At 39.7% G+C, this 23,879-nt stretch overlaps 1 protein-coding gene across 1 annotated transcript in view; it reads left to right on the top strand.

Annotated features, from left to right (window-relative positions):
- Window positions 1-21,766, top strand: part of Eya1 (EYA transcriptional coactivator and phosphatase 1) — a 137,073-nt gene extending 115,307 nt beyond the window's left edge. Inside the window, exons 12-17 of the mRNA XM_090338944.1 lie at window positions 8,329-8,387; window positions 8,495-8,655; window positions 9,576-9,690; window positions 9,796-9,917; window positions 13,139-13,239; window positions 19,824-21,766. Of these exons, the coding sequence (XP_090195070.1) occupies window positions 8,329-8,387; window positions 8,495-8,655; window positions 9,576-9,690; window positions 9,796-9,917; window positions 13,139-13,239; window positions 19,824-19,904 (639 nt within the window). The 3' untranslated portion in view covers window positions 19,905-21,766. The remainder of the gene's footprint in view (window positions 1-8,328; window positions 8,388-8,494; window positions 8,656-9,575; window positions 9,691-9,795; window positions 9,918-13,138; window positions 13,240-19,823) is intronic.
- Window positions 21,767-23,879: the final 2,113 nt, after the last annotated feature.

The raw sequence follows: 23,879 nt of genomic DNA, 5'->3' as shown, positions 1-23,879 counted from the left end.
AATTTCTTAACTAGATGCTGGACTTGACATACCAAATCTAACTGTCAGTTAATTCAAAGCAGGGTTCTTTTGCTCTTTCCAATCCATAGAATCGTTTCCTGGTTCACTCTTTTCCCTCTTAAATTTCTGAATCATAGATACTCCCAGGCAAGCAGGCCCTCTAAGATACTCATTTCACCATATTTTTCCAAAGAAATTATCAAAATATCTTGAGAGTCAGAAGTTCTTAGCAAAGTCAGTCTGGGAAAATCATGCTCTTAAGTCTTATCACTCCAATACTGGTCACCCTTAATGTCTGTACAATTTCTACTTTCAATAGAATAAGGACACTATAAGTAGACCCATAGGGACCCTGCCTTTTTAAATTTGAAGTACTAATGATCATCTAACAAAACACAAAATACTTTCAGGCAACAATTTGTCATCATACTCCTGGAGCTACTACTTATATATAGATTTTTCAGGTTATATTTAGAAATGCATGGAATCCCAAGCTAGTTTAGCAAGCTGTAAAGGTTAGAGGTCTCAAGTAGGTCTCTGTATTATTCAGTAGATAGTTAGAGGCTGACATTGCCCCAAAAGCGATGTACACTTTACCTGACTTCTTTAATTGGAACCATTTCTCTACCCCTCAACATTATAATAACAATGTATTTTAAAACATAGGTAGTAAGAGCCTTAGATATAATTGCCTAAGAACAGATAAAAAGGGACAAAGAAAACAAAAATAGTTTTCCCCCTTTGCATTGACCAATTCTGGCAGATCCCACAGGCCTGCGGAAAGTCAGGACACAATGAAATTAGCTCTCCCTAGTGACTCTCTTCTTTCTTTCCTTTTTCCTTTGTGAAGGGAAGGACTGAAATGATTAGTTGACAGTTTGGTGTTAGTTTTCTCCTGCTAGATTTGGACCACAGGCAGATTCAGCCTGGATCAGCAGAACTGGGATTGGTAACTTAACTTCTCCAAAGAAGAATTTGTAGCTTTTTCATATTGTTCCTTTTCATAACATGCAAACTGTCTCGAAAGCTCCATAGAGTCTCTGTTTATCCAGAGGCTTCAAGTTTTCTACACGTTTGTATGTCTAGGTTCATGTTCAGAGGGAAAAAGTTGCAATGCCTGGCAGCTTCATCACTCTACTTGGCACAGATAATAAGACCCATTGTAACTGTCTTAATTCTTTTTATTAATTTTCCTCAACTAGCTTGAATCATATGGTGTATTTTTACATAATTATGGTACAAGTGAAAGGCTTGGGGGAAAAGTACAACCACTACAGTATCAAAGCAGAATAAATATTTGCAGAAAAATTCTGCCATAACTTAATATTTTGCATATGAGCCCCTGTACAAAATCTGAGTTATTCCTGGGGCTTGATCCAAAGGAATAAGTCTGTGGCCCACCCCTAGAAGGCCAGAGATGATGATGGATCAGAAAAAGGTCAGTTTGAGTTCTGATGCCAAGAAAAATGACAGAAGGGACCAAAAAGGCAGAAAAACAGTACAGCCCATGTCATAAAAGCACATGTGCAGTTTGCCATGAGCTCTTACTCCCTAGGCTCTCTGCCCACCCCCTGCACCCGGGCTGTATTGGACTGCCTCATATGTTGGCACACTCCCCAGCCATCCACGGGAGCCATTTAGAATCCAGCCCTGTGAGTGCTTCAGTGTCCCAGCTGAAGGCCAGTAGGAACTGAAACTTGCTTATTTTATTTGTTTTTCTTTGGAACACACAGGCCATGGCGTAGAAAGGTAAACACTGGCCATTTGCTTTGTGGTATTTATCTGAAAGATGATGGCAGCAGCCTGTCATGTTAGAGCAGAGGGTTGCAGGTTAGTACCGGTGGGCCCGACGCCACACCTTAGAGGGTGGCCATCTGCCCTCAGTCACCTCCTCCTGCCATGTCTGAGACCTAATCTGGATTGCTCAGCTTCAAACCTCCCTCTTAGGATGTACTGGCTCACTGTGACTGGCCAAAAGCCATGCTCTCATCACCTCCAATCACACTCCATCTGCACCCGCATCATGGCAAAATACCTCGTGACCACAGTGGCTGTCCTTCAGGATGAAGTTGCTCTGCAGTGCCAGTCACTTGAGGGTGATGACAGGATGGGTTGGGGTTTGCACTGAGAATGGAGGCCACACATGGGGACACCTTCACATACCCTAGGCTCAGGAGAATGGGTGAGGGGGACTTGTCACAGAGCTGCAGCCCCCCAGGCTGAAAACAGCCAGGAGGAAGTCTTTTGGTCACGACCAATATAGAGCACATGCTGTTGTGACCTTGACTGAGCCAGGAAAGATCTGAACAGGGTCAAAGATGTGGAGTCCTACCATTGTTTCACTTCTCCAATCCTTCCTCTCTCTCAGTTGGGTTATAACAAATGTGTTGGGAGCCAGAGTGGAATCAAATTGTACCTTGACTTGCATCAGACAATGGCTTTATTGTCTTATTGTTTTCTGGCCCTATTCTATGTAAATGACCTGAGAATTACCATATGAATGTAACACCTGGAGGTTCCCGGCTTCAGGAGGGGGGAAGAAGGGGGAGTGAAAAATAAACTCGGCAGTCTTTACCTGGACTGCAGACATCCCGGACCCCGTGTGTCTGTCTCTCTTCTTTTTCTTCCTAGTCCTTGCCCCCTATTTCAGGAACCCCAATCTGCGAACCCTGGTTTGCTGCCGGTTGGCCCCGGCACAAATGTTTTTTCACACTCTCAGTAAGAGATGAGGATTTGTGTGCTGGCTTCTGCCAGTATGCAAGAAATGCAGGGTGTAACCAGGAAAACACAGGCTGAGCACCCGTTATGCACAATGCAATGCATCAGAAGAGCTTTGGCTTTCCCCCTCAGACTCTGGAATATTTGTACACACATAATGACATATCTTGGACTTGGTTTCATGGACCCCTTTTGTACATAGACTGAAGGTAATTGTATATAATATTTTACACACCCTTGCAGTTTCATTGTGGATTCAGCACATTAGTCGGGTGTGGAATTTTCTGCTTGTGATATCACAAAGTCTCAGATTTTGAAGCATTTCAGATCTTTGAAGGAATGATGTACAATCTTTATAAGAAGTGGCTCTTAGGGAAGTAGTGAGGCATTACTTTTGGGGGAGGAAGCATCAGCTCTATGAGAGATACAGTATCAATAGTGAGAAGAAATCAAGCAAGATGTGGTACATAATACAAAGCAATAGAGATATGTATTAGGAAAGGAATATGGAATAATAATTTTAGGCCCCAGCCAGGCCCAGAGTCCAGGAGTTCCATGTGTCAGTCTGGCCACTTCCATTTTCTTTTTTTCCCTCCCTCCATCCCTCCCTGCCCCCCACCCTCTCTCTCTCTTTCTTTTTGCCAATTCTGGGGCTTGAACTCAGGGCCTGAACACTGTCCCTTGGGCTTTCTCAAGGCTTGTGCTCTACCACTTGAGCCACAGCATCACTTCTGGCTTTTTCTGTGTGTGGTACTGAGGAATCGAACCCAGGTCTTTGTGCATACTAGGCAAACACTCCATCACTAAGCCTCTCCTGGCCCCCATTTACATTTTTTATATGCCAAATGGCCATGGGAATGGGCAGAGAAAGGAGATTGGGATCTATCTTGGGCAAGGCCACTGAAAGAAAGCACTTGAGTTCACCTTTGGCCATCTTGGGATACAGACAAGTGTGTTAGGTTTAAATAGAAGGAGAATTAGGGGCCTAGGGACAAAGGTATCCCTAAAGAGTCCCAGGTGACAGGTGACAGGTGGGCCCTTCTGTGCTCATTATCTCAGCTCTGGCTCTCCAAGTATTGAAGAAGTTGTTATTCTGTCATCACTAGAGGAGAGCAATTTTGTTCCCATGAGATAATTCTTCCTGCTCTAAGGTAAAGCCTGGCAGTTATAGGTAATTGTTCTCTTTGGTGGGGGGACTCTGTCCTGCCAGGCTGTTATTTCTTAGTGGTAGTCTCAGTCCTGGTCATAAGATGTTATCAATCATTCCCGTCTTTCCTGGAACCCCAGGGAATTACAAAGTGAATGTAGAAAGAATGACTGAGAGCAAAGACAAATACAAAATGAAGGCAGAGAAGCCAGGCTCTTCGCTTGCCTTTAATTAATTTGTTGAGTTCAAGGAAGCAGTCAGTGCTTTCCCAAAAACAATTGAAGTTCCTGTTAGCAAATATACTTTGATAGGTGGAAAGCAGAATTATCGGTAGGGTGAGAACACTGGCCTTTGAGGGTTTGAATACTTGGATTTCTTGTGAGTAGAACTTTCAGATTCCTTGTGAGAAGTTCTACTCTGTAAGATCAGCCTTCAGGCCTGAGGGCACCTGTGAATGAAGTTTAAATAATAGTCATATTTTCTCACAGAGGCCTTGTGATGTTTTCCTCCTGTGGTCACTGCTACTTGATGTTTTTCCTTTAAAGACTGGAGACCTTGAAGAATTTTCCATTTTAAGCTAGCATGCTAAACAAAGCTCCCATCCGAAGCCCTAATAGTCCCTACTTTCCCCCCCCCCCCCCAAGGAGATCTCAGGCCAGACACCCAGAGTAGATAGATGTCCTGTGGGAACACCAGTTTTCTGTGATACCCTTCCTATATAAAGCATGCTGGCTTGGCAAAGGCCCTAGACTTGGATTTGGGAATTATTTCAACTCCTTAAAGCCCCATTGCATACTTTTGGAAACTTATTTCAAAAGTGTGCTTTCAGCACTTTCAATCTGGTTTTGGAATAAGAACATATTTTCCCATAGAATTGCACTCTGTGCTATAAGCAGGCAACAAGGGTATTGTTTTAAAGACTAGTTTGACACCTCAAAATGATGTGGTGTTTAACTTTTGTGTCTGTAGAATCTTCCAGTGTGTTCACAATTTGTTACTGGTTGTTCAAGGTCCTTCTGTTTAAAGCCAGGGACTCTTAAATGCAGCCCTGGTCTCCTCCCTCCCTTATCTAATTTCTCGAGTTTACAGTAAATTTAGAAACTAAAATTGACCAAGCATAGATGACAAAAGAATTAAAACCTAAAATTAAGATAAGAGAACACAAACAAAGAGCTAAATGATAAAAGAAGGAAAAAAAATAAGAAAGCCTGAGGAGAAAAGTTCACCCTCCTGGAAGACACTGAGTTTCAGGATAGCTGAATGAAGGTAAGAATTCTAACTTGACAGTGCATACACATAGGACAAAGTAATGTCTGTGGCTCCACTGTGAAACAGCACAATTTTTTAATATCCACCATAAATTTATTTATTTATATATGCATACATGAGAATCAAACCCAGGATTTCCTCATGACGGGAAAGGATAACCTTCCAGCCCTAGGGATTCATTTTTTTAAGACTATCTTGAAGTAGTTACACAAAGGTGTTGTAATTCAACACACCAGTTTACAAACACAAGGCATCTTAATCATCCTTGCATCATTCTCCCCATCGCTTCCAACACCACTCACACCCTCAAGTTGCCTAGTTCCATTTTCATGTATGTATATTGAATATTATGATTATTAAAGTGTTCTTAGGTAATCAAGAGAGTTATACTACAGCTTCTCACCAAATTCGCGGGGAAACTTTTAAAAAGCAGAAGCACTTATGCAATTAGTTGAGGCTCATGTGAAGACTTAGTGCATGTGTTCTGTAGGCCTGATGTTAGTAGAGTAGTACATGTTGTTCATTAAATGCAGCGAGCCACAATGCCAACAGCACATTTAGAGACATGTCTCATTCTTGAATGTGCTAACTAGGCCCTTTCAAAAGCCTTCTTGACTTTTGGATCTTCCTTCATGAAATTCATTCTGTAATGAATTCTCCTGGAAAAGAATGCAGATTTCCTTGTGGCCTTTACACCAAACTCTGTTTTAATCAAATCATGGTGGAGTTAATTTACTCCCTTCAAGTAACATTTTGAAGCTGTTGACAATTATAACGAACCCAAATATTGACCACTTCTAATGAGGCCTGGGGACAGTAAGTTTTAAATAAAGCTAGAAGGAGAAAACTGGTGAAGAAGGAGGCCAAATATGGAGCTTTTACCTTAACTATTCCTGAAGTCAGGGGCTTCTGTTGCTAGAGATTTATAACTAAGTTAGTTTAACTAAAGAGTCCCTTCTCCTTTTTCCAAACAAATGTTCCCACCCTTCATGTCAACCAGGGATTTCGAGGACAGTTTTGATTCCTTGAATTAAATTCTTTTTAACCTTTTTTTTTTTTCTTTCTCTGGTCTCTCACTTCCTTCTCCCTTCTGTTCTTCCTCAAGAGAAAATTCCTTCCTTCCTTCCTTCCTTCCTTCCTTCCTTCCTTCCTTCCTTCCTTCCTTCCTACCTTCTTTCCTCCCTCTCTCCCTCCCTCCCTCCTTCCCTTTCTCCCTCCCTTTCTCTTTCTTTCTTTTCTTTCTCTCTGTCTTTATTTTTATTTTTTCCAGAACCACATTCCTTGGGGGAGGGGAGAGAAAGGTTCCCCACAGTATAGCAATTGCTCTTCTGGGTAAAGATCAGAAATTTTGTCTCCTGATTTAGTAACTCTCTAAACCTTGAGTAAGTAGGTTGTTGAAAACACAACTATCCTATCCCTCCTAAAATAAGATTAAATTGTTAACTCTGCAAAGTTCCCCACTGTGTTTTCCAAGAATGACCTGTTTTACAAATGTTAAATTCACAGTCAGCATGTGCAGGCTACTAGCCAGGCTTTTTCTTTTTTCTTATCTGAGGTTATAGACCTCTAGAGAGCCTGGGAGGGTTACAAGGTCAAAGTCTTTTCCTCCCTGGAACTTGCTGCTTGCTGGGAGAGGGCTGCCTGGAAAATAGACGCTTTGGAGAAGAGGTTGGGGGTCACCATTTTAATTCTGTTAAGAAACAGCTGGTTTGAGTTTCTTCTACTTCTATCTCCTGCTCCCTTCCTCACAAATCCATGGAGAGAGAAGAATTTGTTGAAAAGGAGTCAGCAATGTAGAAACTATGATTGTGATATTTTACATATATGATCTTGGTTAGAAATCAGAACATCAAGCACTAGAGAAAGAGGCTCGATGTAATAAAATTAACTAGATCTGAAGGATGACCAAAGCCTTAAGTCAAGTCAAACCTTTTTCAAAGACAGGAGTTATGTCTAGAAATTTCTTTCACTAATATTTTTAAACTAAAACTTTAAAAGCTTAATATTTTTAACTAAAGCTTGAAAAACTGTACTGAAACTTTAATGAAAATAAATATAAAATAAAGGCCTTGTGAATTCGGAGACCAAATGCAAAGGAAGGGACATGATTGAAATATAAAAGCATGCAAAAGGTATGGGTCGCTCATTTCTAGACTAGACACCTTACCTATTTCCAAGCTAGTAAGCCTTCACTTATCTGACCAAAGTTTATTGAGCATGTTCTCTTTGGGGAACCTTACCATGTATGTAGGAAGAGGGGAAGCAGGTGGGTAAATATTCCCTCAGCCCAGTAAAGCTCTAGCTAACCCCCCCCCTCGCCCCATACATATGTCCAGTGACAACCAGCTGTCCTAAACAATTCATGTGCTGTTTAGGATTTAAAACTCGTCTGGTCAGAGTAACATTATGCTACAATAAACTCATAAATCTTAACACTTGGAATGAATAGGTAACAACACTAAAATGTAACAGTAACTTATATGGTTAATTTTTATTTAGGGTTTAAAGCCTCCTGTTTCTCTCTCTTCTCTCTGTCTCTGTCTCTCTCTAACTCTCTGTCTCTGTCTGTCTGTCTGTCTGTCTGTCTCTCTCTCTCTCTCTCTCTCTCACACACACACACACACACACACACACACACACACACACACACACACACACATATACAAAGAATAAAACTCTCATCTCTCAAATAAATGGCAAACCAGTAACAGATTTTCTGTCTGGGCTCCTCAGAACACTGGCCTGGGGCTGTGTTGGTGTGTGGCTCAGCAGCAATCAGAGGTCATAATTTCATTGGCAGTTAGCATCAGGTTTAATTTTTCTAGCATGTTACATTTACCAAGATGTCTGGTTTCAGTTATGCTTAGGCACTCACTGATTCAGCTCAGAGCAGCATGATGTCTTAGGGTACCTGAGGTTTATGGAACACACATGCTAATTGTTTTCAACCACTTTCCTTTCTAAACACAAAAATGTGTTTTCTGAAGCTGAATAACAGTAGTCCTTGATGACATTGCTTTGTTTCCTAGAGAAGACCCTAAGTAGGTAAAAATGTCAATTTCACAAGACTGCCATCTACTGATTGATGTTGTTGAAAAATGCTCCAATTTAGGTGCTTTAACAATAACTTTTAAAAACTAATGATAAAACAGACGCTCTTCAAAATTAACATTTGTCATTTCAATTTCTTTTAGGAATGTGACCAAGTTCATATAGATGATGTTTCTTCGGATGACAATGGACAAGATTTAAGGTGGGCATGCTTAACAGTGAAGTGACCAACCCAGACCTGGTTCAATGGCTTGACTGATGATGAGTTTTCTGTTCCATTAACTGTGAGCATTTCTTGCATCTAAACAGCACATATAACTTTGGAACCGATGGCTTTCCTGCTGCAGCCACCAGTGCTAATTTATGCCTGGCAACTGGGGTCCGGGGTGGTGTGGACTGGATGAGAAAGCTGGCTTTCCGCTATAGACGAGTAAAAGAGATCTACAACAACTACAAGAACAACGTGGGAGGCAAGTGACTATGCCCAACACCCTAGTGGGGTTTTTGAAGGCAGTCCACTCACTTTTGGGTTACTCTGGTTTGGCTTGAAGAGCAGAGGCCAGTTTCATCTAACCAGTGGTTGTTTTGCTGTGATTTAGTGACAGAAATAGTCGACTGGAGTCAGCTGCTTTGGCTAGTTTCTCAGTGATGTGACCTGGAGCAAGTTCCTTGACCTCTCTTCCATCCACCAAGATGGGCTAGCCAACCACTGCCCAAATCACAAGTTAGGCCGGTCTATTCCTTCTGCTATACAATAGTAGAAGCTGTACAATAGTGTGGGACTTTTCACTATGATTCACGGTGGTCAGAAGGGCTTTTGTAGATGCAGGAATGTATGTGAATTCCTGATGACAAGTGTAGTAAGGAGACAAGTCTCTGACATGACTGGAACCAGATGATCAAAACATTCTACGGTGAAGACTCATGATTCCCTTGGGGACTTGGATTAGGTGTGTGGGTCACTGGGAGTGGCAGAGTGGCCATCAAGAGATCTCGGTTTGTTTCCGTCAAGTTTAGCCCTTCCTTAGGAGAGCAGTAATATCTTTCTGTAGAATCAGCAGAAGTTGCAAGACTTGCTGTCCCTGCCAGGTCAAAGTCACCCTCCCTCTCTGTAGCCAGGTGGGTCACCTCTACCTAAGTTAGAAGCAGGAGGTAGAACAGGCTCCCCAAAAGAAGAGAAGATGTCTCCTCTCACCAGAAGGAATGTTGGGCATGCCAATTCACTAGATGTTCTCAATAAATCACACACACACACACACACACACACACACACACAACTGATTGATATGTGAACATTGACAGTGTGTACAGAGGGTGCTGTGGCAGTTCTAAAGGTTTCTTCTTCTAAAGTTTGGTACGGAATTGTTTCATATGTGCTTTCAATCCTCAGGTCTGCTGGGCCCAGCTAAGAGGGAAGCCTGGCTTCAGCTGAGAGCTGAGATTGAAGCATTGACTGACTCCTGGCTGACCCTGGCTCTGAAAGCTCTCTCCCTCATTCACTCCCGGTGAGGCACTTGGGGCCTTTGCTAGGATAGAGGTGTTGCATGTTTGTGCTTTGTTTTGGAGATTTATTTTTCAACAGTCTTTGCTTCTTCTTTCTGTTCTCACAGGACAAACTGTGTGAATATTTTAGTAACTACTACCCAGCTTATTCCAGCCTTGGCGAAAGTCCTGCTCTATGGATTAGGAGTTGTATTTCCAATAGAAAATATTTACAGTGCAACAAAAATAGGTGAGCTGTTGCTGATTTTGTTATTTTTTAATCAATAAATTTATTTCCTTCAGGTTAGTACAACTGAAAGGCTGTCAATGAAATTTTTTCAGAAATTCAAGAAGTCAAAAAAAATGGAATAGTAGTTTTCTTTTCAAAATTGACTTTAGATAAGGAAAAGATAAAGCATCATCCATATTGTTTAAGTTATGAAATTTTACATTGCTGGCTAACATTAAGAGCTGTGAGCTATAAGTAATTTAACATCAGTTTGGATTCTCATTTATTCTTTTTTGATAATATTAATACAATATTTTGTAAGTAAAACAAATAGCAATATTAGATAGTAATATTAATATTGAACTATGCAAAGTAGAAAACAGAAAGCTCATAATTTCTTCTGTTATTAGTAAAATGAATTCTTGTTATTGTTTTAATTCATCACATACAAATAACTAAATTCTCATGATAAAAAACTCAAACTTCTTTCGAGAAAGAAACACAGTTAAGGGGAAAAGACAAACTGGAATGTACCTGGTATATACATTACTCGAGAATAAAAGTAGTGAGGCTGGGGGTGATGGCTCACGACTGTCATTCAAACTGTGCAGAAGCAAGAAGATTGTGGTTCCAGGCCAGCCTGGAAAAAATCTTTGAGAGATCCAAATCTCAAAATAAAAACTGAGGGTGAAAGGACTGGGGAGCAGGATGCATGGCTCAAGTACATGAGGACCTGAGTTCTAGCTCCAGTACCACTGGGGGGTGGGGAGAGTAAAAGTTAGGTGCAGTGGCTAAGAAAGCATTGGCTCACAGGCAATAGGAGGCAGGTATAAATGTGTGTGAAAGCAAAGAGATAAAAATGACATGTGTGCTACATATACAGGACAAATAAGTGTTTACCAGGCAGATGTGCTCATGGGATTCATGGAAAGAAACATAAAAATAACTTACCTGCTGAGAAAGTTGCATGTGGTTACAAATAGCCAGTGTGTAGTGCTCATGAAAAGCCAAAGTTGAAGGAAAAGACTTAGGTCCAGTCATCTATACATGGCCTATGTGTTACTCACCTAAACAAATGAATGGGATCTTAGTAAGTCCAGAAAAGAAGAAACAACCCTAGAAGATGGGACAAAGGCTGGGTTTCCTTTCTCTTGGTCACCTGGGTCAGCAGCGGTGTGATTAGCTGATGGAAAAGTGAGGTTGGATCACATGGTACCACGGTTGAGTGTGAAGAGCCCATTGGTATTAAGGGACCCTTCCACACTGGAAATACATCCTCCCTCCTCCTGGAGTTGTTAGAGGGCTCTAGAATTCCCAAGAAAGGGCGAAGACAGAGTGCTGAAATATACTTATCAAAAGAAGGAAATATACCAAATAGAAAAAATGCCCATTATAACCAGAAATTTGATATGCTCTCCTGTTTCATAGCCTATCAAACAGTTTACATTAGGTCAAGTGTTAATCCTATTTTCATAGATAATGATAACGAGGAATGATACTGACCTTTGTAAACAGAGTTTATGGTAAGGTTTATCAGCACAACAAAGTTCCAGAGAAGGGTGTGTTAAGGAGCTGAAGTACTTTGGAGGAAAGTTCAAATTATCTATTATTGGCATATTCATTGAAGTTTAATCTCAGACAATTTGAAAATACTATCATAATAAGAAATTACAATTGCAAGCCAAGAAGCACTGAATATTTTTAAGTGAGCATTTTGTTTGAGATATTAGGCTTCATTTCTTTGAGTACAGAATAAAACATAGAATGAAAAAATATGTGGTGGCAAAAGATTACGTTAAAATGATCTCATTCTTGTCCATTTTTAGTAATTAAAGAAGAGCTCAAGGCTTCTGTGGTTATTGCTCATTGTACCATCTACTGAAATAGATGTGGTGATTGTCACAGCTCCAGGGACCTTCACTGTGGGCAAAATGCTTGTGTCATAAAGGAGTTCTCTGCTACCTCATTTTGTACAGCTATGTTGCTCTTTCAGTCAAAAGGGAATCATCAAAGGGAATACTTCATGTAAAAATATCCAACTAATTTAAAAAGCCAGCTAGATTTACTGTGAAGATGAAGCCTGTAGATCATATGTAAGAATGCATATTTAGGATTTTGTTTGTCCACGTATCAGACTTCACTTTTGCAACTAGTCTAAATTCTCTTTCTCCACAAGAAGACATCTTGTGAAGGGGGAAAGTTTCAGGCATATGTGAAGTTTTCACTGTACTTTATATTCTATATTTCACTGAACTTTTACCTCTTAAAGTGATTTAATATTTCACAGTTTAGTGGACAAGTAAAGCAGCATTGAAACTACATCCTTTGAATAAAGCCAGCTCTTTCATCTTGTCAGATGCAAATGAGAGATTTTAGTGCAAAACACAAATATAAAGCCGACATTTGTTTAAGCAAACAAGCAATTTGTTCATGTGTATATCTGATCCTTATTTGAAAGAGTACAGGACCTCGCTCAACCATTCACATTTGAAAAGTAGAAACTGTTCCATTGTCCATTAAAATGACCCTATTGGCAGCCCAGCCTTGGAATACCAGTTTGTTCACCAGAGGAAACAAAGCACACATTCGCTGCTGGGTTGTGCTGACAGCTCTAGCCTAGCCCAGCCGCTGAAGAACCCAAACTAAGTCCCGCCAGGGGAAAGATAATAGACAGATAAGGGTATTGTGTTACCTTTATTCCAGTTCTCCTCTAGAAAAGCCTTTATTTGACCTGAGATGCAGACGTGAGGTCTTCCTGTAATACCCCAAATTACCTGACATTCATTTCAGGAGTTTTATGAGACTATTTCAGAGTAAACATTGTCAGCTTTGCAGACCTTTCATTCAATCTAAAAAGTGATAAACAATTTCTAATGTTTGTTTTTCTTTGCTAGATTAAAAAAAATCAATCCCAGCTACATTGTTTTTTTTTTAATCTTTGGATCCATTATTATTTTCAGAGTTTGATATATTATGAATCTTTTCTTTTGCAAATCAAGTTGAAATAGTTTTCCAGAAGTGCATGTGTTTTAGTTTCAACTTGAAGAAAAAGAATAAAAGTATTACTGCAAACAACACTTTTCCTTCTCCATGGTGGTCTGTAAACTAAGAAAGGAAAGCTGAAATATTGCTAATCAATTCCCAACTAATTCATTTAATTGAGTGACAAAAGCACTGTGTGTAAGAAGTCCCAGCTCCATCTCACTGGTTAAACTTTTCTACCATTTATTTTTGTTCATTAGGAAAGGAAAGCTGTTTTGAGAGGATAATTCAAAGATTTGGAAGAAAAGTGGTATATGTCGTGATAGGAGACGGTGTAGAAGAAGAACAAGGTGCAAAAAAGGTGAGTTACTAGCTGGTACATCTTGTTCGATTCCTCATCCTCCACATTCTCATGATGGAGGCATCTCACAAGGTTCACTCTTGGCAAGATGGCCGTGTACACAGAGCCAGAAGTATGACCAAAGGGCAGAAGGAAGAAGCCTACCCAAGTGTTGTGTGAAAACTCAAAGGGCTTCAAAAAGTGCCGACTTTGAGGACACAAGGGAAAGCTTCATGGTGAAGTCATCATCCAAAATAGAGATGACATACATGCTGTTCTCAGGCCGGCTTACCTCTTCTTACCCAGGTCAGACACCAGGAGGCTCTAATCTTGTTACCTGAGGCCTTTGAAATGTCACTCCGGAAAGCCCCTGGACAGGTTGTCAGAGCTGGCTTGCAAGATGAAAACAGCTTGTTCCCTGGAGGTCTTGATGCTTTCTTTCTAGCACAGGGCCAGTGCCTCCCTACGTCTCTCACTCAGGGTGTTTGGAAGGGAGCAGGCCTAACTCCCTATTTGTTCACTACATTTCCTTTCATTCTTCTGAATCTCTGTAAGTGTGATTCCATCATCTTCCTTAGCTGACTGTGTCTCATTTGCCATCCCATTGCACTGTTTAAAGGAGAGGATCCCATTCATTAGCCGCCTAGTCAAGTTGTCACAGTCTGGTTACAACCTACAGTTTTCATCTTTTTCCCCCTCCACCAAAACCTGCGCTTCCACTCATACGCTGACCTCTGTTTTAGTCCATGTACCATTACTGCAATACTTGAGACAAGGTAATTCATGAAAAATAGACATTTATTTGGCTCATAGTTCTGGAAGGCTGAGAGCACAATGTCAGCGTCTAGTAAGAGACTGATGTTCCATGTTATATCATCGTGGACAGCATAACTTGCCCAGAGAGAGCAGGTCTTTCCCCTCCCCCTAAAAGTCACGTATATCCTGGTAAGAACCTTGCCCTCTGGGCTTCATCTGGCAATTTCATTTCCCACTCATGACCTTTAGATGATGTACCCAACCTTTACTTTTCTTTGCCCAGCATTTTTCTGCCTGAGATGATCTTTTTTCCATTGCCTTTCTATCTTACTCATTTGTGAAAATCCAGATCACACAGGATAAAATGTTACAACCTTGTATATGGTCTCTGCTATTTCAGCTCAGTGATAGTAAGGCTCACTTGTAGTTTAACTGGAGAAGCTCTAGTGGCAAATAACTTGGATTCTTCATCCTGCCATCCTAGGTTCAAGTTATAACTTTGTTTTTCTTGTCCATAAATGGCAATAGTAATAGTGCCTAGCTATCTGGCATAGGTTGAGCATTAGATTCATTTAGGGAATTAGCTCTCATAAAACAGCCTGATATATGTATCAGCCACAAATGGTACTCATTATTATTTGTATGCCTGTTCCAGCAGCTAATTCTGAGCTTCAGAGATGGAGACTTTTATTACTTAGTATGTTGTCTGTAGATTCTGTCTTCATTTTTTATACAACTTATTGTTACTTCAGTATTCTATAATGGCAAGATTAACTAGTAGCATAATATCTCCCTCTTTCCCCCACACATTCATGAAGTCCTTGTGTATTTCCACAAAGAATACAATGAAGAGCTTCTGCAGCATTGCAGCGTTTATTAGAAATAGCACATTTCTAGTATTTCAAGATCCCAAAAAGCAGCACTGAGCATGGGACATAGCATGGAGCCAGATGTTTTAGTTTCTGGAGATCTCTTGACTCACTTTCAGGGCCTCTGATTTCAGGAAAAGCATAGACACAGATAATAATTTGGTTGCTGATCTGATAGATGGTTTCAGTGATGCCCTAGATACAGTGTGTGCCAGGATCACAAACCATCTTAGTATGTGTAATGTTAGTAGAACCCCTACACCACTAGACCTTCCCAAATATGTGAGATGCATTTGCCACAAAAGTACTATTCCTGACCTTCCCACTTTACCAGTAAACATAACTGTCATTGAGTACATCTGTTAGCCCTTGGGGAGGGAAAGATGTTCTCAAGACAGCCCAGCCTGAACAAGAATTCTCAAAACGCAATCCCGGGGACTTAAAGAGAACATTTGGTTGGAGTCCAGACTCAAGTTGTCTTCCTGGGAAAGTGACTGGAATCCCCAAGTCATGTCTAGTCAGGACCTCCTGGTGACCAAAAGAGGCCTGGAACACATTTGCACCTCTAAGCAATGTGGAGTTGAAGAGCAACATTTCATGCCAGGGTGGCCGGGGGCCAGAGTGGGAATCTGCTGGCCAGCCTGGTCTTCTTTTGGTGTTCACCAGCAGTTTAATTTCAGGAGAAAGTTGTCATAGTGTGGCCTCGTAGTTTGAGGTAGGTAGAGAGAAGATTATGAAAGAAGTCACTTGAGCTGCAAGGAACGCTGATGAAAGCCTTATAGGGCCCTTGATGGGCCCTGTCAAGATTTCTGTACCATCCTTTCCTAAACTTTACAAAGAAATATGTGTCTTAGAAATTAATCCTTGCTGGATGATATAAATCATGGAAAACAAAGGATTTGTGAGTCTGATACTAGAACTGGAAGTAGTAGGAATAGCATATTTGTTCTTGAATAGCAGTTAAAATTACTTCCAAATTTATCAATGAATGTGCTATTCTTTCTTTATTATTTATTAACATGAAGCACACCAAAAATAAAGTAGGCAGCTACTTGCAGAGCATACTCTTCCCCCCCAAAAAAAAATTATACTGTGAATGAATCCTCTTTGCTTTCAGATTTGATTTCATGGATGACTGGATATAGTAAACATTTGATGTCAGTAAGTTCTATGCACCTTGAACCATGCCACTATGTGTGAAATTTTGATTTTTCAGAAGATTCAGAAATCTAGCAGAGTGACTAGTTTAACAGTCCTGTTTGGTTTTTTTGTTTGTTTGTTTGATGTCAGTCTTGGGGCTTGAACTCTGTTCCTGAGCCTCTTTTGGTAAAAACTAACACTCTACCACTTAAGCCACAGCTCCACTTCTGGCCTTTTGGCTAGTTAACTGGAGATAAGTCTCATGGGCTTTCTTGCGCAAGCTGGCTTTGAATCACACCCTCCTGAGTAGCTAGAGTCACAGGCAATAGCACCTAGCCTGTTTTCTAACTGTAAGGAGACTGTTTTGTCTATTGAAATTAATCAGCATTTAAATAATCAGAATTAAGATATAAGTAATAATTGGCAATAGATAATGAGTATCAGATATGGTAAATATTTAATTTAGAAAAAACTCTACAATTCCACAATATCCCTTAAGAGAAATTCCATATATAAAGAAATAAATGAAGGTAACAATTCATGTTGTAGTGTGATTGGTTAATAACTGAATGGTAAATAACAAGTAACTACTACCAATTATAATACTCTGACATCTCAGTCTTCATTTTAACATGTATGATAATCTAAATCACATAGCTAAGAAGTGGCCACATTAGGGTTTGACCCCAGCTACTTCCTCTGGCCATGACATTTATCACCAAGTTTCTTTATAATAAACCATAAACTTACAGATTAACAAAAATAGTCCATGTGCTTTATTAGTAATGTTTCTACGTAGTTATCACCTTTTCTCTAATTTGAATTGCTAAATTGATCAAGACGTGAGGTTTAACACATTTGTGCACTAAAATGTTTCATAAATCAAAATATTTTGCATACATCAAAATGTTTTAACTACTTACTATAAAATGTACTCCAACACTCTGCTCTTTTCCCTTGCAAAGAGGTCCTTCATTTCCTAAATAATAGTGGCTTGCTAGAGAGTGGTACACTTTATTTAAGTCAGAAACAAAACTCAGTAAGCAATTCCCCAGTTGGTTATGTCATTAAAGTTCACTTGAAGTCGCTTCTGTCATTCTGACTCTCTTTGCCAGTGTAGTCTGAGGCCTCTCGTATGTAATGTAATCTAATTCTATAATTTGTCTCATTAAAATGCTTTTTAAACAATTCTGTTTTCCTAATGTGGTATGTTTGAGTGACATAATTAGACATAGGTTTGATAAAAGAAATCAAGATGTCAAGTAATACCTAGGTTTTATTTCTAGAATAACCCTTTCTTTCAGAAATTTGTTTAAAATTAAATCAGCATAACTGAAAAAAAATAACAAGCATCCACTTTCTGCATAATGGCAAAGACTTTATCAAAAACTGTTCATTTTAAATGTGTACACCGACATTTGCTGAAATACAAGACACAGCTAAGATTATGATGGTACCTGAAGCTGAACTTAGAACATGGATTGAAGAGAATTATGTCATTGTAAAATTGTTCAGTAATTCACTCTTAACCATCAATTACTATATGCCATGTCTTGAATGGGATTTCATTTTCTTCTTGGAAGAATTCACTTCTCTCTAGAGCAGAAGAAGAGGCACGAGTAATAGATGTGCAATGTTGTATACCAAGTTTCAAAGTGAGTTGTTGGAATAATCTATCTTTTGAAATCTCTTTATTTACAATCAGAAAAATGTATACCTCTCTATGCAAACTGCTTCCAAATAACATGTTCACATGAAAATAAAAGTCTTTTTTTAACTACACATGGCAATTACATCCTTTTTTTCTGTACCTGCTCTTTTTATTTAGCATCTATACTGACAGTTACCTGTATCAGTATATAAAGTGCTACTTATCTAATCCTTTTAAGTGACTGCATCAGTTTTTCATTTTATGAATGTGCTGTTATTTAACTACATTCCCTTAAGCTAAATATTTAGATAAGTTCCAGTACTTACAACAAACAATTGTGCAGTGAATGATCCTTATGGTTCACGTACATGCAATTGTGCTGAAGAATAAATTCCTACAAAACAGTACTTCCTAGTATCAGAAGATATATGCTTTGAAATTTTGTAACCTTTCATATATGTGTTTTAAGTAGTTTGGCAAAATTTAAATTACATGTAAGCATCCATGTACCCAACTTTTTAAATGATAGATGTTATCTGTGACCAGAGGGATAAATGCAAAATATTAGATACAGAAGTGAGGGAAGGTTTTTTCCTATCAGTAGTTGCTGCAGTGTCGTGCTGGGTGCCAGTGGCTTACATCAGTAACCCTTACTGATGTAATCCTAGTTGCAGCTGAAATCCAAAGGATGATGGTTCAAAGCCAACTAAGTCAAAAAGGCCTTGAGACTCCATCTCCAAAGTAACTAGCAAATTTATTAGGATGGAGGCATGGCTCAAGTGGCAGAGTGCCAGCAGAATCAACAGACTATAAAGTAGGAGACATTATAGCATTGGGGCACTACAGATCTGGGAGGAATCTTGGCTTTACTCCTGACCAGCTATTATTTAAAACCTCTCCCTTCTTAAAGCCTCAGTTTCCTCATCAGAGTAATAGTGCCTTATCTCCCATGACTTACCAGAGCCTGATACAAAATCTAATACATCATCACTATCAATATCATCAATAAAATCTTTAAAAGGACTTATCAAGCTCTTATAGTTAGTCCTGTCAATAGCATTATTCCTTTCTACCATACCTAGCCAGAGTTCTACTAGTGAATTTCTCCTTATCTTCTGTGCCCAACCCAGCATTAACAGAGTACTCTTCTGAATAATCCTTCTTTAATACCCAGCTCAACTATCATTGCCTCTTTACGGGCATTTTTCTGCTTCCATAGGCAAAGTTAATCACTATCAGTGCTTACCATGACCCTTTTGAGCAGTTATAGTTTATTTCCCCCTGCATGAATTGAGGTAACCTGACTTTCTCATCTCTGTTTTATTCTGATGTTTCACCAATATTCCCCTATTAACTTGATCTTTAGATTGATGGTCTAAACAACATGCAAAAACCAACTTTAGCTATCCATTTTGAATTTTTCCTATATGGAGAAGTCATTTTAAAGAATGAAATTATGGGAAATAACAATTGCTTCATATCTGAGAAAAATTACATTTGGAAACTTGTAAGAACTACCAACTAGCCTCATAAGATATGTGTTCTTTTAATTTTCATACACATGTTCTTCAAAACATGTATATATATATGTATGTATATATGCATGTGTGTATATATGGATGTAGATATGGATACAGGTATAGATATTTGAATGGCAGCTCTTTTCAGTAGTTTCATTCATACTGAGGAATTCACATATAAGTCACAATGTAGACCTAGTTAAGAATATTCATCACCTGGATGTGGTGTTGTGGCTTAAGGGGTAGGGTAGTAGCCTTGAGCTGAGGAGCTCAGGGATAGAACCCAGGCCACAATCAAAAAAAAAAGAAAAAAAAGAATCTGGGGCACGGAATTTGGCCTAGTGGTAGAGTGCATGCTGCACAAAGAACGAGGTTCAATTCCTCGGTCCACATACATAGAAAAAGCCAGAAAGGGTGCTGTGGCTCAAATGGTAGAGCTCTAGCCTGGAGAAGCCCAGTGATAGTCCTCAGGCCCTGAGCTCAAGCCCTAGGACTGGCACACACACACACACACACACAATATGAATACTCATCACCTTCTTAAAAAAAGTGTACTGTAGATTACATTTTAACTCAGTCTAGTATTTGGGGAGGACTGTTTGAACTTTTGTTTTAAGTCAATGTGTTGAACACCTCCTCTGACTTCACTGTGTATCTGCCCCTCTGCAGCATGCTATGCCCTTCTGGAGGGTCTCCAGTCACTCGGATCTCATGGCCCTACACCACGCCTTGGAACTGGAGTACCTGTAACAGCCACATGGCACTTTGAAACTGCACAACTGCCCTGTGACCAAGGACAAATTCAACAGGCCTGGGTCTTGTGTCAGTGTTGGACTCTAGAACTTAGTGATCTCAACATACGGATGTGCAGCTGCTGATGGTCTTGACCTCTGCCCCCCTGGTTAATGGAGGCACATGTCTATTTCTTCAGAACAGCTGTTGACTCCAGTACTGTGAATCCAATGAAAATAAGCCATGAGAATGTTCTAGCACAGCGTACTGTGTCTTTGCCACATTAACTCCTGGTTCAAACCTGTGAAGAAGAGACGTGCAGTTTTCACATTTTTCAGTGTGACATAAACAGCTTCTCCAATACAGCAGACTTGATTGCACAACGAAGACTGACTTGTGTTTCCTGAACACCAGTGGAGGAATTTCTCTCACAAAGGAGGTTTTGCGTTTACTTTTTTGGTGTCTCACAACCCGGGTAATCTGTACTTCTCTACTTATTTATGAACAGACTTATCTTCGAAACAGATTTACCTTACCATACTGTTTGTGCACACAGTCTATTTCTCCTTTTGACATAAACAACAAGTGAAAGGACAATAATGTTAAGAAAGACAGGATTAAAGGCCTTTGCTCTATTACATGGCAAGTACTTTGAAGTTTAGCACAGTGCAAAGTAAAGTATGTCTAATTTAAACGTATAATATGTACATCACTGAGACAATCATGTACAGAAAGAATTTTTGGTGTAAATTTGTAATAATGGATGATCTTTTACATATTATTTAGGGAAATGATATGGAGAGGTAGTAATGCCTTCATAGTGAACCTTGAGGCACTATATGCACAAACTTGTGTGCAAGTGCCTTAGCTAAGTATTGGGTATAAATATGTAGATAATGGACATTTTTTGTTGATGTTGTCAAGACCAAACGCATGGATGTCAAGTGTCAATAAGGATTTTGTTTCCCAAATTTTTCCCTCCCCACTCAGTTCTTCTCTCAGATCCTCAGTGCTAAGATGGTCTTCATAAAATAACACAGCAGTTTCTTGACAAATTAAAGCCCCCTTACCACCTCACTTTCTCATTTCAACACTAATGTATTATATGTAACTACTTGGAAAATGACTATTCAAAAGCTTCATTCCACAAAAAGAATATAGATGATAGATATATTTTATTAATAAAATGAATTGGAGACTAGAAGAGTTTTTATGTGCTGAGAATTATTATTGTGTCTGCATTTTGTTTATTTAGATAAAGGAGGACATTACCTGGAAGTCTGCAAAACTTTTGCATTCCCCCTCCTTACATAGTCTGTTTTCTTCCCTGCCAGTCGTGGACACAGTCTTGGTCATCACCAAATAAAAATGATACTCTTTGCTTCTGTATTACATGACAAGCATAAATTGGGAAAATAAGAATTATCACTTTTGCCACACCACGGGAAAGTTTCTCCAAAAGTGACTGATTTCTAAGGCAATAGTCTAAAGCTTTCCATTACCATTAAATCATTTTTTGGATAAATCTTTATTATTATATTGGGGGGAGGAAAGGGAACAGTCACCAGCTTTGACCCAGAGTAAAAAATGACGCCATCTTCCCCCCCACACCCCTCAAGTTTCATGTTGCTGCTAGAATTCATCATTTGTGAATTTTCCAGATTGTTTAGCAATTGAATTCCTTTTCTGCTTGAAGTTGAATTTTTTTAACCCTTTTCATCTTGTGTTTTTTTTTTTTGTACGCTGCAGACTGAAAAGACAAAATTGATTTTGGCCTCATTGTAAAAGAAAAAGTACAGAAAAGAGAAGGTGTATTGTGTCCACCATTGTGTACAGACGTTTTCTCCATTAATTTTGTGTTTAAATTAATAAAAGTTGATTTGTGAAGGACTGTACACTCCTTGAATATCAGTCCCATCCTTTCTGCATGGTTACACAAAGTAGCAGGATCTTGTTTGCATTAGGACACTCAAGAATGCTGCTAAAGGAAGTCACATGAGCAACTCTGTGATGGCTGATCAGCCTGTTAGGGGGCACACTGGAAGGCAACAGCTGTTTCTTTGATCACTGTAAGAACTGCTAAGTGGTAAAGCGCCTTACTTCCCCCAAAGTATATAAACTAGACGCTAAGTCACATTTATCTAAGAGAGAACAGACTCTTGGATTTTATGGCATAGATTTAATCATTCAGTACCCAAAAGATAGCAATATAAAGCTGTTTCAACAACAACAACAACAACAAAAGAATGCCCACAACACATATCTCTGCAATTTGCCAGATTAATCACTGATAGAGAGCTATAAAACTGCACAACTGGCTTTCCCACAAGAATTTTATCCTAGAAAAAACAACATTCACACAAAATCTGAGTATCAAACGTATAATGTCCTGCCCATTTATCAGCCCCATGATGTACATTTTTCACAGGCTCACACTAGGCTAGGCAGCCTTAATGATGAGGTGTCTGCCTTAAAAAATGATGAGAGCTAGAGTGAAATCTGTAAAGTGTGAGGAGTGATGGGATTATTATGTTTTAAGAGAAGAAAGAGAAGAGAAGAGCTAAGTGGAGGATACGCATTCAGATGGTGAATTTTCTGAAGCATATAAATATGTATACCATATATACACATACATATATAAACATATATTCTGTTGTGGGGCTTGAACTCCGGGCCTAGGCTCTATCCCTGAGCTCTTTAGCTCAAGGCTAATGCTCTACCACTTGAGCCACAGAGCCACTTCCAGTTTTCTGGTGGTTAATTGGCGTTAAGGGCCTCGTAGACTTTTGTGCTCTGGCTGGCTTTGAACTCAGTCCTCAGATCTCAGCCTCCTGAATAGCTAGGAATTGCAGACATGAGCCACCAGCACCCATCCCTGAATCCTGTCTTTAGCATAGCTCCTTAGGATGATGCACTAAAGGGAGCCTTTGGCCTGTACTTGACCTCAAATGTCTTCCTTGGCATTATGGAGCCTTAAATGAAGCCTGTACCTTCTTCTTAGCACTGTTATCACTTTAATAAACAGTGTGCCAGGCTCTTTAATAGACTGAACAGCCCTGAAGCACCTGTCCTTCATCTTTGCTCAGAACATTTTGAGTGCCAGAAATGACTTCATCCAGCTTCAATCTACCTAAATCATGGCCGGATCTTTATCTACAAAACCTTTCCCCTCATGGTACTCAGCAGTAGGTCCTTCTTCTCAAATTCTTTCACCCACCTATGCCTTCCTGGGTATTTTGTAGTTCATATAATAAGCTTCCTGGGCCTCCCTATCACCTGACACTCTCCTAGGTGCTAAGGGCCGAGTGACCTTGACCCCAGTACTGAGTTCACAATGGAGTTGGGTAAAGACAAATAAATAAGCAAATTAGTGTTGTTATAAAAGTTAATGAATTACTGATGACTAAGATATAATCATAGCTCTATATATAGTAGCACATACCACAATATATAGTAGCACATACCCCTGATCCCCACATACTGAGGTACAACGAGCAGGATCATGGTCAGAGGCTAACTGAGGCAAAAGTTCAAAAGTTTCTATGGAAAACAAACTCAAAGCAAAAGGACAGGGGGATGTTGTTCAACAGTAGAACACTTGGTTTGGCAAGCACAAGGCCCTGAGTTCAATTTCCCCACTTCCCCCCAAATATACTCAGATCAGAAATGTTCCTCGTGGAGAAGTAAGCAGATAACGTAGGTTATGGACATGCAACTGGCAAGCATAAGCCTTGGACATATTTGACCTAAAAGCTGACCTGATTACCAAAAAGTAGGCAGTGAGAAAGATTACACAGAATGTGTAGGCAAAGCCCCTGTTGAGAATACTCTACATAGGGTATATATTTATGTGTAGAGTATGCTGTCTGTCTGTATATTCAACCTCTCTCTCTCCCCTTTCTACGTGTGTGTGTGTGTGTGTGTGTGTGTGTGTGTGTTCAGAATGAAATCCATGCCTAGGGGTCCAAGAGAAAAGGAGTTGGTGATGAGTCT

Source organism: Megascapheus bottae, chromosome 9 (genome assembly GCF_031878675.1).
Source record: "Megascapheus bottae isolate mThoBot1 chromosome 9, mThoBot2.hap1, whole genome shotgun sequence".
Taxonomy (NCBI): domain Eukaryota; kingdom Metazoa; phylum Chordata; class Mammalia; order Rodentia; family Geomyidae; genus Megascapheus; species Megascapheus bottae.
This window is presented reverse-complemented; position numbering and strand designations above follow the sequence as displayed.